General features: G+C 45.0%; 1 protein-coding gene across 2 annotated transcripts in view; it reads left to right on the forward strand.

The window, feature by feature from the left end:
- Positions 1-19,310, forward strand: part of LOC139755159 (neurogenic protein big brain-like) — a 259,089-nt gene that overhangs the window by 187,136 nt on the left and 52,643 nt on the right. For both annotated transcript variants that reach the window (XM_071673317.1, XM_071673318.1), the window contains exon 4: positions 617-697. In XM_071673317.1, coding sequence (XP_071529418.1) covers positions 617-697 — 81 coding nt within the window. The remainder of the gene's footprint in view (positions 1-616; positions 698-19,310) is intronic.

The raw sequence follows: 19,310 nt of genomic DNA on the forward strand, positions 1-19,310 counted from the left end.
GGAAGGGGGGGGGGGGGGGACGGGAGTAATATCTGTAAAAGAAGAAGAGAAATCCAACATTTTATCCTGCGTTGTGTAAGTGACTCAAATTACATTGGGGAGAGTGGATGAAAAGTCGGACTTTTAGTTTCTGGATTGTACTCTGTCGTGTGTGTGTGTGTCGAGCCACGTGTGTCTGACCTTCCCAGATGTGAGAGCAGTGCCTCATACAAGCACAGATCTGACCTGTAGATGATCGGATCAGCTTTGTAGAATCGAAGACGAATACAACACGGCATCTGAACCTGAGTTCCGGCGCCTCACAGACTGACTGAACCGTGTGTGGTTATAACGTGGGGTTCCCAGGATGGGTTACATGTTACCGGGATGTGCTCTGGTCTGGTGCAGCCACACACTCACACAACACACCAAACTCGTGAGGAAACACATTTTATAAAGATATTGAGACGTTACAGCCGACATGGTTTTTGTTAGTAACTTAAGCATTTGTTTGTTTGTGTGTGTGTGTGTGTGTGTGTGTGTGTGTGTGTGTGTGTACTTCGTAAGTTTATTATCATTATTATTTATGGTGTTGGAATCCGTCTTGAGGCCTAACATGTCTCCTTCTTGCCCTCAGCTGCCCCTGACCGGCGCCTCCATGAACCCTGCCCGCTCACTCGGCCCCGCCTTCGTCAAGAACAAGTGGGACGCACACTGGGTGAGTACTGTGGTGGTGGACGCACACTGGGTGGTGAGTACTGTGGTGGTGGACGCACACTGGGTGAGTACTGTGGTGGTGGACGCACACTGGGTGGTGAGTACTGTAGTGGTGGACTCCACAGTGGGTGGTGAGTACTGTGGTGGTGGACTCCACAGTGGGTGGTGAGTACTGTAGTGGTGGACTCCACAGTGGGTGGTGAGTACTGTGGTGGTAGACTCCACAGTGGGTGGTGAGTACTGTGGTGGTGGACTCCACAGTGGGAGGTGAGTACTGTGGTGGACTCACTAGGTGATGGACACGCTAGGTCAACATTGTAATGTATGGACTGTGTATGTCTCATGCCGGACTCCTGCCCATTGGCAGCAGAGCCAGTCTTGCCGCAACACACCGTCACCTCCAGCAGCCGGGGCGGGCGGCACAACACGCGGGAGACCAGTACACAGTGAGGGTATGAACTGTGATGATGACCACTGAGGATGAGGCTCAGTCTTGTACGTTGACGTGGGAGAGGAAGACGAGGAAACTTTCACAACGTCGAGAAAACCAGGTAGACCATTACAGTCTGGGGAAGCTCGCCCTTGATGGAGAGTCATGGGAGGGAGTCACGCGCAGCTGGAGGAAGAGGGAGGGAGGGAGTGAGGGAGAGGAGGGACGTGAGGTAGGGCCCAGAAGCCTCGTATTTTGTAAACCCGACCGTCGTCTGTGTCTTTGATGCAATCTACCAGAGCAGCAGCGTCACAACGAGAGCCTCCAACGTAAGTCGTGTGTCTGTGATAATAATAATAATAATAATAATAGTAATAATAATAATGATAATGATAATGATAATATTAATTATAGTAATGAATATTGTCTCTGATAATGGTAATGTGACACCTGTGATATCAGATTACAATGGATATATTACAACTGGAAGTCCATGTTCCCCCTACCACATGTCCATGTTCCCCCTACCACATTTCCATGTTCCCCCTACCACATGTCCATGTACCCCACCACAGCACTAGACCCCTGTAGGTCGTATGTTGGTAAGGAGACGAACACCTCCATCAACACGAGATCACACCTCGTGTGGAAGGATGGCGTGTGGTGGAGTCCAGCGTAATGACAGGGAGTGTGGAGGTGTGTCTCCTCACCAGCAGGCCAGGCAGGAGAGGTGTGTGTGTCTCCTCACCAGCAGGCCAGGCAGGAGAGGTGTGTCTCCTCACCAGCAGGCCAGGCAGGAGAGATGTGTGTGTCTCCTCACCAGCAGGCCAGGCAGGAGAGGAATCATTCCCGGCAACATGCTGGCCACTGACTCGTCTCCGTCATCAGTACCGTTACCGAGGGTCCCGAGGTGTTAAAGTTGACCAACGTTGTGAACCCAAGTTATGTTACTTAACCCGGGACAACTTGGTCAAGTCTGGCGGGAAGGAAGGCAGGAGGATGTACGTACGTTGTCCCAGGCACTCGCTGGAATACTGCAGTGTAGTCAGCCGTTGATATGGTACACACACACACACACACACACACACACACACACACACACACACACACACACACACACACACACTGGCCAAGTGTTAAGTTGGTAAGTGTTGACGTTAGAGGCAAGGATCAACCGCTGGCTGGGTGTCATGGCTTGCAGACGACAACGGAGCGAGTACGGAAGACTTGTATGTGTGTGTGTGTGTGTGTGTGTGTGTGTGTGTGTGTGTGTGATGTGTAGGAAAACAGACGTATCCTGTATGTTGTATTATGGGTCAGTAACATTAAGTTGCTCTTTCATGACGACCAGTTTGATGTATTTGTTTACTGTATGGTGGAAACTGAGGAACAAGAGCTGTACAGGATGTCGGGCTCGTCCACACACATCACCACAACTGGGAGAGAAATATTACAAGGTTGAGGAATGTTTACCTCTGATGACCTTACTGAGCATAGGAACCCAATCATTGCCGCCTCACCTTGGTACAGGATGGCTGGCTCCAGCTGCCAACCCTCCAGGCGAGAGATAAGAAAGCAGTGATGACCCTCACAACGCCCCACACTCTCCTGCCACAAGACAATGTTTGGGCGCAGACGTCACTGTTTGAGCCGGACGTGCTGCACTGCAGAGCTGGACCTCACACCAAGGTTATTGACGTGCGACGCCGACGTCCTGGTGATCAACAACACTGGAAGATTTGGATAATATTAAGCTTTGGCTTTGTGGTTCACAGGCGACAAAGAATCGTTGATACCTGGGTTCGACGAAATTTGAATTGAGCATCATCATCATTCAGTTTGGGTACGTTCGATACTTCTGCTTTTTCTGATTCTTTTACATTATAAAATCCCTTCCTCGTGTATCCCTACCTCGTGCCATTTTCTACGATGAATTTTTTGAATAATGATACGAACATAGTATTTGTTTATTAACACTATACAAATAAACATCGCTCACTGCTTTGGTGATCCTCATTGTAAGAAAGTATTTGCACTGCTCTTGATGAAGCCTAAGGAGGTAGCCACATAATATGTGGTAGATGCCACATAATATGTGGTAGATGCCACATAATATGTGGTAGATGCCACATAATATGTGGTAGATGCCACATAATATGTGGTAGATGCCACATAATATGTGGAAGATGCCACATAATATGTGGTAGATGCCACATAATATGTGGTAGATGCCACATGACTTAGTTGTATTGTACCACATATGATGTGGCCGTGAAAGAAAACGAGAAACCGACATGATTGAGCAGTAATGTTGGAGGCAACTCCAACAATCTTTCTTATGGAAACATTTGACCTGAGGACATGAAGATCTACATGTTAGTAGTTCATCATTATGTGTCTCGCCGGGGCATTACAAGGCGATATTCCTTTAATTACAGGACGTAGAAGCGTGAATGTTCAAAAGGTTGGAATCCCAGATTAGTTACATGTATGTGTGGGTCATATTCGTTGTCGTGTTTGGGTATTGTGGCCGTTCCATTGGTCAGAGGACACTTAAAAGAGAATGGAACGCGGGGGAAAAAACATATCACATAAAACACAACGGAAAATGCAATGATTTAGCTGAAATGTTCCTGAAATAACGAGAGAGACTTCACGTTAAACGCAACTGAAATACGATACTGTAATTACCTGAAGTGTAACTGCTTTGTTTTTGAAATGTGGGGTTCAGAACTTTGCCAGATTTTCCAATTATTGATGTATATTTAATTTGGAATTAATCCTATGTTATTCTTATATGTAAATATTGATTATTCTGGTGTGTTCTAAATGACAGTTCAGAAACATTTGAATTATATAAGACAGAAGGTAATTATTTGTATCCTTCTTCAGAGAAGATCCTTCGTTCCTCCTGCTGTGTTAGATGTGTTTCCTTGTCTGACCAAGCAGGACATGTCAACACACCAGGTATGAGAGTGGTCATAGCTTAGTGTTGATATCATATGTATGGTAGACATGTATAACATGAATGGAAGACTACATACAGCAGATCACATACATGATGTATGTATAACATGAATGGAAGACTACATACAGCAGATCACATACATGATGTATGTATAACATGAATGGAAGACTACATACAGCAGATCACATACATGATGTATGTATAACATGAATGGAAGACTACATACAGCAGATTACGTACATGATCAAACTATAACATGAATACAACACAAGATAGATGGAATCATCCAGGACCCGAAATTGTTCAACTGTATTTACAAGCAAGACAATATTATGAACCTTCTAGTTATATAACAAATTGAACAGATATGTACAGTGTTGTGGATATGTCAGGTTGTGAAGGGCACAGGGAATGTGTTGTGGATATGTCAGGTTGTGAAGGGCAGAGGGAGGGTTGTGGATATGTAGGGGTTGTGAGGGACGCAGGGAAGTGTTGTGGATATGTCAGGTTGTGAAGGGCACAGGGGAGTGTTGTGGATATGTCAGGTTGTGAAAGGCACAGGGGAGTGTTGTGGATATGTCAGGTTGTGAAAGGCACAGGGAGGGTTGTAAGTCGCAGTTTTGAACAACTTTAGTGATGGGAGGAACAACCACACACCTTGATGCCTAACTTTCCTCTCCTATTCCTTCTTCGCCCCTTCCACTCCCTCTCTTCCCTCACCCATTCCTTTTCTGTTACACTGTGTCTCCCCCTTTTATACCGGCCCCATTTCCTGAGTGCCTTCTCCCTGCACCTCCCCATCACCGGGCAACATGGAAGATCGCCATACGGGGACTCGTTACTGCCAGAGATATAGTGTGTTGCGCGGGGGGGGGGGGGGGGGGGGGGGTCAGGAGTGCTGCAGGGAGCAAGACTTTCAATCATATATATATCGTGATCAAGATATTCCTATGAGTCCACGGGGAAAATGAAACACGATAAGTTCCCAAGTGCACTTTCGTGTAATAATCACATCGTCAGGGGAGACACAAAAGAGAAATATAACAGTCAGTTGATATACATCGAAGAGACGAAGCTAGGACGCCATTTGGTAAACATGTTTACCAAATGGCGTCCTAGCTTTGTCTCTTCGATATATATATATATATATATATATATATATATATATATATATATATATATATATATAATTTTTATTACCTAAAAAGAAGAAAAGCTATATTTCGTAAGCTTTACAAAAGCGTAAAAAAGAACTTTACCATAAAGTCATATTTCCTAAGCTGTACAAACGCAACAAAGTTTACTTCCACAGAAAAGTTGTATTTCGAAAACTGTGAACAAACAAGAACACAAATATATCAGGTCAAGGCCATCATTCCCTGGTGGCATATCGTCGTGCTCAAGGGTCGTACCATCGTGCTCAAGGGTCGTACCATCGTGCTCAAGGGTCGTACCATCGTGCTCAAGGGTCGTACCATCGTGCTCAAGGGTCGTACCGTCGTGCTCAAGGGTCGTATGTCGTGCTCAAGGAATGTTTCGCTGTCATATAGGTATTAGAAATTATTAATTTTGTGCATCACTGTATAAGAATAGATTAAGTTGACTGTCAACTCAGTATGGTGTGGGACGGGCCAAACTTGTTCTAAGCAGGGGGGGGGGGGCTCTGCTGCCCTTTTCTTCTACAGATTACACGCAAGATTTTCCTGTATCCTCAGCGTTAAGACCAGAGCACCTCGCTCGTGGACCTTGGGTCTGTGTGGCCTCTCTCTCTCTCTCTCTCTCTCTCTCTCTCTCTCTCTCTCTCTCTCTCTCTCTCTCTCTCTCTCTCTCTCTCTCTCTCTCTCTCTCTCGCTGGTCCAGGGTTCAGGGACGCCCCACTCGAGAACAATCGCCTTCAAAATTGAAGGTTTGGGAGGCTCCGTCGCGAGTCAGCTAAACTTCCGGTGTTTGAGAACCCGGGATTGGAGGGGGGGGGGGGGGGCTAGCGCGTAGTGCTCCCCGCATGTGTACTTTCCTTGCATATCCCACAGTGTTGGTCTTGGGTTCGTCCTAAATTACTTGTTTGGGTTATTGTTATTCACATACCGAACCTCTGTACTCACTCTCTGTTATGTTAGTCATTTGCCTTCGTAACCCACTGAATAATCAGCTCCCCATTTTCTTTTGCTTGACAATCGCTGAAAAGGGATGACCTCTTTAATTTGAGATATACTCAGGCGCATTGATTCCTCCTCTTTCATGTTACGAAGTATTGAGTTCAACTTTTACAGTCCTATTTTGTTCTGCCAGTGTGTTATCATGCACAGATGAACATACGTTAAGTTTATGACGTTTCTGAGAGGCGAGGTACGACGCAGACAGGGGAAGACACACACAACCAGACAGGGACTCTGTCTCACAGACTCTGTGTCAGAACAACAGACAGACGTCCACAGACGCAGCGCCAGGGTAAACATGGAGGTATGACAACGGTGGGTCTTGTGTGTGTGTGGCTGTGGTGGGTCGCGTTACCTGTAGTGACACCTGTTGATGGTCCACCCGGACACACACACACACACACACATCTCACACACACACACACACACACACACACACACACACACACATCTCAAGCATCCCGTGGGGGGGGGGGGGAGAGCTGGGGCAGACGCAGAAGTTCATAAAAAGAGCAAAAGAACAGAAGGTCAGATGGTGTGTGTGTGTGGACGAGGCCGTCTGCTGGAGGTGCGACAGTGCAGCAGAAGCCTCCTCCACCACCACCTCCTCCTCCTCCTCCACCACCACCTCCTCCTCCTCCTCCTCCTCCTCCTCCTCCTCCTCCTCCTCCTCCTCCTCCTCCTCCTCCACCACCACCACCACCACCTCCTCCTCATCCTCCTCCTCCTCCTCCTCCTCACCAGCACGACACAGTGTTGAAGTCTTCCCGGGAACCCTCGAGAGGCAAGATGACAGAGATTCCGGCAGTGGCCTCTGTACATAACCGGGGCCACAGTGGCCATAGGCCGGGTTGATATCCCCCCCCCCCCGCTTGTTGCCAGACACCGCCATGATGGGGTCGTTCAAGTTGTGGTAAACAATCATGATGGTGGGGCGAGTCACACAGGCTGTGTAACAAGCAGTTGACGGATGTGACCTTGATGACGTCAGAGCACATCAAACTCGTAAGACGGGAGGGGAATAACCGGGATGATTAAGACGTGGTTATGTGAACCACCAGAGCACAACACGTGGTTGTGACCACACCATCTGCAGTGCAGGGCTCTGAACCATCATACCTCCTGGTGCTCCATCTTGCATCTGACATTGACGGGCGACCACGAGCCACAGGTCCTCACGGTCACGAGCCACAGGTCCTCACGACCACGAGCCACAGGTCCTCACGGTCACGAGCCACAGGTCCTCACGGTCACGAGCCACAGGTCCTCACGGTCACGAGCCACAGGTCCTCACGGTCACGAGCCACAGGTCCTCACGGTCACGAGCCACAGGTCCTCACGGTCCATACGTGAGGACGGTGTTGTGGACGGGCCATGTGCCCCCGGGGAGGTGGCTTGGTTGGTGGGAGAGGGAGTGGTCGTTAACAGCCTCAGCTGTTGCTTGGCTGGAGAGGTTAACTACGCTGGGGGGGGGGGGAGTCTCCTTGTTCACCACACTCAACTCTTTCAGTTCCACCGCCCCCCCCCCCCCCCCGCCATGCCAGGGGTCGTGTTATGGGTCGTAGGTCCCCCAGAGAGCGGGGGGTGGGGGGGTCGTGTGATGTATCAAGAGGGTCGTCGTCCAGTTCAGGGTACGACCTGGAAGATTAGGTCCCCACGTCATAGGAGGACTCTCTCTCTCTCTCTCTCTCTCTCTCTCTCTCTCTCTCTCTCTCTCTCTCTCTCTCTCTCTCTCTCTCTATCTCCTTGCTTGTGTGTGTGTGTGTGTGTGTGTGTGTGTCAGAACTGTGCGACTCAGTGGTCCGCATTACTGAACTTCCAGGCCAGACTCACCTGAGGTCGACCTTGACATATTGCCGCACTTCGCAGTTGTGGTGTTTTTTGACGTCATACTTAAAGGAGACGAGGCCGGGCACTCGTGTCTGATGTGAGCCACATCGATTGTGTGTGTGTGTGTGTGTGTGTGTGTGTGTGTATATACTGGGAGAGGGGGGGGGACCAGTGCTATGGGTACTGGTAGAGTGTGAGCAGCAAACCACAGGGGAGTGGGGGGGGGGGGCATTGTGGGTCCTCGTCCGTCACCAGCAGTGGGGGGGGGGGGGACAGCCGAAGACCCCCCCCCCACTCGTCCCTCTGCATTCCCCTGGTGTTCACCGCTCATGATGACCTCTGACCTCCCACGGGGGAGAGGGGCAATGCATCTTCCCTCTGCCTGAGCTGATGTCCGGACCTGGGGAGGGAGGGGGTCATCCAGGACACCCCCCCCCGGTGCCGGGGGAGAAAGTCAGGCACATGTTGCTTGGTCAGTAAGGACGAGACGTGGGAGGTGGAGACTCGAGGAAGAATGTGTTGGAGGGTCGTGTGTTGGCGTGTTGTGGCTGAGAGGAAGATAATAAGAGGCAGTTATCATGATACATATTGATGACCCATGGTCAGGGGTCATGACCCAGGTCACACGTCATCACTCATTTCATGGGAGAGTTATGGCAGGATTCGTGTGACGTCATGCAATATGGTAAAGGTCACTAACCCCTGAATGTGAGCCTTGCATCATAGGTCAATATAACAATACTTGTTGGTCATTATCTGCTCTCAACATAGTGTCTGATATTGTTTGCATGATCCATGTGTCGACTGTATGGTAGTTAGGGTTATATGACTCGCCTCGTTGCCTGTTTGCATGTAGGATTTGTGAAACAAATGTTTGTTATGTCTTCATGTTAGGTTATCATGTTTGTTATGTCTTCATGTTAGGTTATCATGTTTGTTATGTCTTCATGTTAGGTTATCATGTTTGTTATGTCTTCATGTTAGGTTATCATGTTTGTTATGTCTTCATGTTAGGTTATCATGTTTGTTATGTCTTCATGTTAGGTTATCATGTTTGTTATGTCTTCATGTTAGGTTATCATGTTTGTTATGTCTTCATGTTAGGTTATCATGTTTGTTATGTCTTCATGTTAGGTTATCATGTTTGTTATGTCTTCATGTTAGGTTATCATGTTTCAGTTCATGTGTTATTATATTGTTTGGTGACGCTGTTTCGTAAGTTCTCGGTCTTAATTATTCTTTATTTCTTACAATATTGACCAACATGTTTTCTATAATATATTTTAGAGAAATTACGTGATTGTCATATTATTATTATTATTATCATTATTATTATTATTATTATTATTATTATTGTTGTTGTTGTTGTTGTTGTTATTATTATTTTTATTAGTATTGGTAACATATCAACAGGTGTGTGCGCCCACCTGTGCTGGTGGTGTTGACTGTAAACACGAGCCTGAGCCACACTTGCCACAGCAGCTGTGTGTGTGGCCACGAGAGAGAGCCAGTTCTCTGGTAATTAAATGCGTCAATGGCGCGGTCTTATTGTGGCGATAAGGTCACCTTCTTGAGTACAGGAGCTTGTTGCTGATTGGTGGTTGTGTGGCCGTCATGAGATGTTTCCCTCTCTGTTACTGGCTGTCGAGGAGGCGTCATGGAACGTGCCTGCCCTCTGTTATTGGCTGTCGTACAGCCGTCACAGCACATGTCCTCTTGTCATTGGCTGCTGTGTGCCCCAGTGCCACAATATCTTCGCTGATTGGCTCTTTCCGAACACTGAAGAGGCGTATTGTTATTTATCAGTGGAAATCATCTTCCTTTTATGTGTTGGCTGTTGTGATGAGGGACCCGTCGCTGTTATCATAATGTCAACCGTGACACAGTTGTGTTCTGCTATTTATAGACAGATCCCGTTGTGTACATGTATTACATGCAGGTTACAGGGGCCGTCCTCAACCCCCGTAGCTCGGGTTGCCTCCAAGGTTCCCTGGTGAGGGTGTGGTGTACCATGGTGTCGTGATGGTGTAGGTACAGCTGTGCTGTTGTCATGTGTGCAGCAGCCTGGCCCGTCTGCTACGTGCACCGTGAGGGAAGGTGTCCACACGTCCTCCTGGCCCGTCTGCTACGTGCACCGTGAGGGAAGGTGTCCACACGTCCTCCTGTAGTTCCGGGTTCTTCTCACGGTGTTCGTAGCTGTATGGCCACCATGGCCTCAGTATGGCCTCTGACATTTACGTTGCCTTTCACAAATGTTTCCTGTCGTATCTCTGTTCTTCAGTAGGTTTATTTTGTATACATTTCTTCCCCCGCTCAAAATGCCATGGCTGTAATTAATTAGCTGTGTGTACAGGTGAGGAGCAGGCCTTCCTGTATTCTCCAGTGTGTCAGTCATAATGTATTTCTGGCTCTGAGGTCAGTATTGTTGTATGGCATTTGGTCTGCGGCAGTAACTCAGGTGGACGCGGGTCATACAGAATGTACGGACGTTGTCTGGTTGAGAAAGTCGTGTGTCTGTGTACAGTAGGGGGGGGGGGGGAGGTCAGTGGTGGCACGTACACTTGGAAGGAGAACCAGTGCTTTGAACACAAGTGTTCTCGACATTAGTCTTGATTCTCTCGTTTTGATTATTCTCAAGACCCAACCTGTCTTCATGATAGCTACGTCTCTGACGTATTTCTCTTGTCGTGATCGTTGTTACGTCGGTCTGGTGTTTGTTCATGTGTCGCCCGTTCTTCATCACGACCGTAGTGGAGGAGTTGGGTTGCATACCTGCTCAACGTCGTCGTACTTCATGAAGCGCACACAAGTCTTGCTTCATATACGTGTTTACATTGTGTCCTCAGTCGACCACATTGCCATAGTAGACATGGTGTCATTCCCACACGGTGTTACTTACCTGTCATGGCTTGTCGGTAGTACGGGAAACAGTAGAGGACCAAGTATTGTACCCTGGGGGAGGGATCATGTGGTAGGGGAAGGGACAAATCCAAAGTTTTACAAGAGGGCAAATGTCATGCCTGTCTGTGTCCATAAAGCTGGTCCTGTCTGTCTTCTCTATGTAGACACACCGAGGAAGTTGCTGAACGCAAGACGACTGACTGACTCCTGCACATTACACAGATGCCAATAATTCATCCATTTCCTTGGCAAGATGAAACATGTGTAGCTGCTGGGATAATATATTTGCAAGAAAACATGTTAATGTTGAGCGGGATGAAAGTTGTGAAGATTAGAAATGGTGGGGGCAATTGGCTACACCATTGAACAATGCCATTCCGCCGTTCTCCCGTCTCCGTAGGAGCGAGCAGCCAGGCCTTACTAGTATGTAAAAAGATACCGAGAGATCGTTGCTGTATGAAATCATACTTATAGATGAGAATATATAAATATTGATATTACTATTATTAGTAATACAGAATATATATAAAGATAACCTTAAATGTTATTAGTAACACAGGAAATGAGTTATGGAGAAGTAGGGGAAAATATATGATTGCAGGAAAGTTAAACTGTTCTTCCGGGAACTGTTGTATGTAGTGGTGAGGTAACCAGCCAATAATTACTCCAATTAAATCCTGTCCTACATTACGACCGTTACGAGCTACACCCGTTCTGGTTGGACTCACCTCACAATATATAGCGACGTCGGTAAGTAATTACACGTTTGATATTGTCTTTTATTTATGTAATCTTGATACGAAGTGATTGATTTGTTGAATGAATAAAATCAGAGAATCATTCATATTTACAGTTTTTCCGTAGAAGATGATACACAGTAATGTATTACTTCGTCCATTTTACATTTGAGTAACAGTTACTGTTGATGGCAACGTCGTGAGGAGGCGGGATATGTGTGTGTGTGTGTGTGTGTGTTGACACAGATGGTCGGTGACTGTCATAAAGGCTCCACTGCCAGATTCTCTTTGTCTTACACCCAGCTGTATCTCCACTCTAAATATATATGTAGGTCATGTGTGCAGAATGACTATATATATATATATATATATATATATATATATATATATATATATATATATATATATATATATATACATGTGTGTGTGTGTGTGTGTCTATTATGATATGTGCAAGTTGACACATAACTATCCTAGCTCGATCGTTTTCACAATGAATCGTCGTTATTTCTATTTGTCGTCACCGTCGTGACGTTGTTTGCATCGTCTTTCCTCATTGGTCCGCCTGTGTTTGTGTATGAGTTGTTGTCGCTGATTGGATGATGTTCCGGTGTACGTTGATGCGCCGCTCTCTCATTGGTCTGTGTTTTATTTCGCCGTTATCCTTGCTGCGTGGAAGTATATATTGGCGTTACCGGACTCCTCCTGTTTAGGGTTACACCATGATCGAAAATCTCCTTTGGTAAGGTTGTATCACTGGGAGGAAGGTCTCAGCAAACACTGCCTCTCTGAAGGAGTCCACATTTCCCAGCTGCTGGGCTGCGAGAGCCGCCTTTGGAAAGACATCATGGTTAACGCCAAGATTTGTCTTAAATATAATATATATTTATATATTCCTCTGATGTAGTGAAACAGGATGTGTTGATCGTTGTTTTTTTTTTTTGGGGGGGGGGGGGTGTTATTGCTCAGTCGAGTGTCGCTTTTTCCCATTGGCTACTGTGCTGGTTGGTAATACTGGATGTGTCGCTCACTGTGATTGGCTGTGTTGCTTCGTATGTTGTAATGTGGTCACGTCGGGTGACCGGGTTATGCACTTACGAAGGAGGAAGATGAAGTCTCGGGTATATGATGTGTCCGGGTATACTGCGTTATACTGGTGCTTATGACGGTTATACTGCGTTATACTGGTGCATATGATGACGGTTATACTGCGTTATACTGGTGCATATGATGACGGTTATAGTGCGTTATACTGTTACATATGATGACGGTTAACACAGTGTTGTAACGGGGCTGGTGGTGTTGGCTCGTTAAGGCTGTAACGTATCGTGTTACATCAGTAGTCACCAGTAGTAACATTACTGGTGTATTTGCTTCATGTATCATTCATTGTGTTGACCGTGTTGGTCTGTGGCTGAAATGGGTTCAGACTGTGTGGTACTGGATACAGTAGTCTGAGTGTGGGATGATGATGATGATGGTGAAACGTTGGAGCTAATGAAGGTGGCGAGAGTGAGGGAGGGTGATGCATGTGGTGGTGGCGTGGGTGACGAGAGTGAGGGAGGATGATGCATGTGGTGGTGGCGTGGGTGACGAGAGTGAGGGAGGGTGATGCATGTGGTGGTGGCGTGGGTGACGGGGGAATCACCAACATGTGTTGCTGTCGTCAGCCATGTCTCACCCCCCCCCCCCCACCACCACCACCCCCGTCATTATTGTAATCACTACAACATTGCAAACCCCGAGTTGCTCTCCTGCAGGAACGCCTTCGCTGCCAGCATGAACAACACCAACAACAATTATTACAACAACAACGCATTATGGCGGCCTGTGTGTCATGGCTTGATGATGAAGGGCGAGGTGTTGAGCAGAAACAATTGTTACACCGACTAGCAAGTGGTTAACACAGGGGGGGGGGGATGGGGTCTCCCACCAACACGCTCGCTAGTTTTCTTTCTTAAATATTTAGGAGACACTATCCTAGACCGGGCGTGCTGGTCCCTTCACCCCTGGCTCTCTAATATATATAACCAGACCAGACGACGTTCACAGACTTAACTAAGGTACTAAAACCCGAGCCTCGTCTTTTTGCATGTCGGAGTTCTTACATTAGTGCATGACATGTGGTGTTGGTGTCACTTACAGCGAACGAGGAAAGTTTGCTTGGTGCTTGTCGTCCCCTGACACAGCCACGTTCTTTTTAGATTTCAATGGTTAACTTTCTTTCTGGAACAGCTGTATTACGTTCATTGATGCAATTTACTTTTGATTTCATTTCTAGGAATGAGAAACCGTGTTGCAGTCTTATATATATATATATATATATATATATATATATATATATATATATATATATATATATATATATATATATATATATCCGCGAGGAATACGTGGGAAGTATTCTTTCACCCCTATCCCCAGGGATAATATACATATATATATACATATACACATACACACACATACATATATGTATGGCATTGAATATGTCTAACAATTATTATTTTTTGATTCATAAGAATTATTCTAAATTGATAATGGCTGCTGAAACTGTAGAAAATGATAAGATACTGGACTTGGAGACTGCATCTCCAATTGAATTGTTCACCGGTGCAATAAAACATCTTTTCTTTGAAAATAATATGATGTAAAAATTTTAGTAAGGGCAGTTAGGGAGGTAAATGCAAGAGTTTTGGAAAGAGGGGCAAGTATGAAGTCTGTTGGGGATGAGAGAGCTTGGGAAGTGAGTCAGTTGTTGTTCGCTGATGATACAGCGCTGGTGGATGATTCATGTGAGAAACTGCAGAAACTGGTGACTGAGTTTGGTAAAGTGTGTGGAAGAAGAAAGTTAAGAGTAAATGTGAATAAGAGCAAGGTTATTAGGTACAGTAGGGTTGAGGGTCAAGTCAATTGGGAGGTGAGTTTGAATGGAGAAAAACTGGAGGAAGTCAAGTGTTTTAGATATCTGGGAGTGGATCTATCAGCGGATGGAACCATGGAAGCGGAAGTGGATCATAGGGTGGGGGAGGGGGCGAAAATTCTGGGGGCCTTGAAGAATGTGTGGAAGTCGAGAACATTATCTCGGAAAGCAAAAATGGGTATGTTTGAAGGAATAGTTGTTCCAACAATGTTGTATGGTTGCGAGGCGTGGGCTATGGATAGAGTTGTGCGCAGGAGGATGGATGTGCTGGAAATGAGATGTTTGAGGACAATGTGTGGTGTGAGGTGGTTTGATCGAGTGAGTAACGTAAGGGTAAGAGAGATGTGTGGAAATAAAAAGAGCGTGGTTGAGAGAGCAGAAGAGGGTGTTTTGAAGTGGTTTAGGCACATGGAGAGAATGAGTGAGGAAAGATTGACCAAGAGGATATATGTGTCGGAGGTGGAGGGAACGAGGAGAAGAGGGAGACCAAATTGGAGGTGGAAAGATGGAGTGAAAAAGATTTTGTGTGATCGGGGCCTGAACATGCAGGAGGGTGAAAGGAGGGCAAGGAATAGAGTGAATTGGAGCGATGTGGTATACCGGGGTTGACGTGCTGTCAGTGGATTGAATCAAGGCATGTGAAGCGTCTGGGGTAAACCATGGAAAGCTGTGTAGGTATGTATATTTGCGTGTGTGGACGTATGTATATACATGTGTATGGGGGGGGGGCATTTCTTTCGTCTGTTTCCTTGCGCTACCTCGCAAACGCGGGAGACAGCGACAAAGTATAATAAATAAATATAAAATATATATCCCCCACCCTATGATTCACTTCCGCTTCCATGGTTCCATCCGCTGCCAGATCCACTCCCAGATATCTAAAACACTTTACTTCCTCCAGTTTTTCTCCATTCAAACTTACCTCCCAATTGACTTGACCCTCAACCCTACTGTACCTAATAACCTTGCTCTTATTCACATTTACTCTTAACTTTCTTCTTTCATACACTTTACCAAACTAGGTCACCAGCTTCTGCAGTTTCTCACATGAATCAGCCACCAGCCCTGTATCATCAGCGAACAACAACTGACTCACTTCCCAAGCTCTCCCATCCACAACAGACTTCATACTTGCCCCTCTTTCCAAAACTCTTGCATTCACCTCTCTAACAGCCCCATCCATAAACAAATTAAACAACCATGGAGACATCACACACACCTGCCGCAAACCTACATTCACTGAGAACCAATCACTTTCCTCTCTTCCTACACGTACACATGCCTTACATCCTCGATAAAAACTTTGCTACAACTTGCCTCCCACACCATATATTCTTAATACCTTCCACAGAGCATCTCTATCAACTCTATCATATGCCTTCTCCAGATCCATAAATGCTACATACAAATCCATTTGCTTTTCTAAGTATTTCTCACATACATTCTTCAAAGCAAACACCTGATCCACACATCCTCTACCACTTCTGAAACCACACTGCTCTTCCCCAATCTGATGCTATGTACATGCCTTCACCCTCTCAATCAATACCCTCCCATATAATTTACCAGGAATACTCAACAAACTTATACCTCTGTAATTTGAGCACTCACTTTTATCCCCTTTGCCTTTGTACAATGGCACTATGCACGCATTCCGCCAATCCTCAGGCACTTCACCATGAGTCATACATACATTAAATAACCTTACCAACCAGTCAACAATACAGTCACCCCCTTTTTTTTATAGATTCCACTGCAATACCATCCATATATGTATATATTGGAAAGGATCACAATTTTGCGCGTGATCAAGATATTCCTATGAGTCCACGGGGAAAATGAAACACGAGAAGTTCCCAAGTGCACTTCCGTGTAATAATCACATCATCAGGGGATACACAAAAGAGAAATATATCAACTGACTGTTATATTTCTCTCTTGTGTCTCCCCTGATGATATGATTATTACACGAAAGTGCACTTGGGAACTTTTCGTGTTTCATTTTCCCCGTGGACTCATAGGAATATATATATATATATATATATATATATATATATATATATATATATATATATATATATTTTTCCCAAAAGAAGGAACAGAGAAGGGGGCCAGGTGAGGATATTCCCTCTAAGGCCCAGTCCTCTGTTCTTAACGCTACCTCGCTAATGCGGGAAATGGCGAATAGTATGAAAGAAAGAAGAAATATATATATATATATATATATATATATATATATATATATATATATATATATATATATATATTCTTTCTTTTCTTTCATACTATTCGCCATTTCCCGCATTAACATGGTAGCGTTAAGAACAGAGGACTGGGCCTTAGAGGGAATATCCTCACCTGGCCCCCTTCTCTGTTCCCTCTTTTTGAAAATTAAAAAAAAAAAACGAGAGGGGAGGATTTCCAGCCCCCCGCTCCCTTCCCTTTTAGTCGCCTTCTACGACACGCAGGGAATACGTGGGAAGTATTCTTTCTCCCCTATCCCCAGGGATGATATATATATATATATATATATATATATATATATATATATATATATATATATATATATATATATATATCGTCACTCTTAATGAAGATACTTGAAATATAATACTTGCAGTCTAAGTTGTCATTTTGGTTGCCTATATTTTATTAGCTGGTTGGTTGGTTGGTTGGTTGTTTTGGCTTTAGACTATAGACTACCAGTGTTGTTAAGGCTGTTATAACCACCAGTATAAAAATTATCAACACTTTTAAAGGTTTAAAGTGAATGTAATTTATTTGATGATATTACAACACATTTAGTGTGTGATGAGTATATAATTATGATGAACTCTATAATGTCGAGTGATTTAAGTTTGTAAAATGTATGACATGTAGGACGAAGTGAACGTGTTTTTAATGACTGGGTTAATGGTATGTTAAATGAGGAAACTAATCCGTTGTTAATGAGTAAGTTGATGTAATGTTCCACGAGACATGGTTTATGAATTTCATGAATTTATTTTTACATAGGCCACCTTGCCTGTCGTGCACATACTGTATGTATGTATGGATGTATGTATGTATGTTCCAGTTAGGTTTTTTAAGTTGCTGAAAGACTGTGAATTATTATGTAATGTGTACTGTTTTGTTTTGTATAAAAGATGTTTATTATTATTATTATTATTATTATTATTATTATTAATGATCAGTTAATTATTATTATTTTTTTTTTACTATTCGCTATTTCCCGCGTTAGCGAGGTAGCGTACTATTATTATTATTATTATTATTTTTATTATTATTATCAATGATCAGTTATTATTATCATTATTATTATCATTATTATTATTATTATTATTATTATTTATTATTATTATTATTATATGAACTGTTAGGTTCGCCATTAGTTGTCAAAGATGTGTTCTAGGTGGAGGCCACAATGCTGTGGTCATAATTACCTCCCTGGCGCTTGAACACAGCGATACGACCCCAGGACGAGATGATGACCTTGTCCTTTTATTATAAGGTCAGGTCAGGTCAGGGTCACGCTCAAAGATTGCGCCTTGTTGAAGGTGTTTAGAGGAGAGGTTCGTGCCGTGGATGCACACAGTTGTTGTGCATGACCCGGCCAGGGAAGTGGTCGGGATTTGTACACAAGGAAGGAAACTGTGAACATGTTGTGTGGTAAATATGTCGGCGGGGAACACAGCCATTGTGAGGTACATGTATATGGTAGTTCCGTGTATGGAAGTGTTTCCGGGACCGGTGACTGGGTCCCGGGGTGTCCAGGCTCGGGAACCGGGAGAACTGGGTTTACTTTTATGATCTCACACTTGGTCTAATGTCTCGCACAACTGGTGAGCGGGAGGGAAGTGTTCGTCGCCATTTTCTTTCCCCTTCCTTAACTAACTAACTAACTAACAAATAAGGAACCGGGGTCATATTCCCGGAGACACTCCCTTCACCAAGATAACATAGCGCGCGTGGCTCCACCTTCACACCAGCGGTTTCTCTTAATCACCGTTGTGGGGGTTGGATGATGGGGGGGGGGGCTGTCTTAATCACCGTTGTGGTGGTTGGATGATGGTGGGGCTTGCTTAATCACCGTTGTGGGGGTTGGATGATGGGGGGGCTGTTCACCTGGCAGGGTCTTCAAGACAGACATCGTCAAAGTTTGTTAGAAGACAATATGCATACACGTGTGTGTGTGTGTGTATGTGTGTGTATCTGTGTGTGTGGTATGTGTGTATGTGTGTGTGTGTGTGTGGGTGTGTGTATGTTGTGTTTGTGTGTGTGTGTGTGTGTGTGTGTGTGCCGAGCACTATAAGACTAGTTTTCGTAATGTACAAATGTGGAATTTAGGGGAATGGATGAACGGAAAAATGTAGATTAATAGAAAATGAAACACGGTAGAAAACAGTAGGGTGTCCACCTAGCGGAGGCGGTGTTAACTAGTGAGGCAGTAAAGTTGGATTGTGATATTCCGCCAGGCAACAAGGACACGACATATTATTGTCATGAAAAAAAGATTGTGTATATGTATGTAATATGGACACCTTGATGGTTACCGATAATGTTAGTTTATGATTTAACTTTACACGCAGGATGATAATGTTACTTTATGATTTAACTTCACACGCAGGATGATAATGGTTAACTTGAGGAGCAGACTCAGTCCAGCCAC

Source organism: Panulirus ornatus, chromosome 18, assembly GCF_036320965.1.
Source record: "Panulirus ornatus isolate Po-2019 chromosome 18, ASM3632096v1, whole genome shotgun sequence".
Taxonomy (NCBI): Eukaryota; Metazoa; Arthropoda; class Malacostraca; order Decapoda; family Palinuridae; genus Panulirus; species Panulirus ornatus.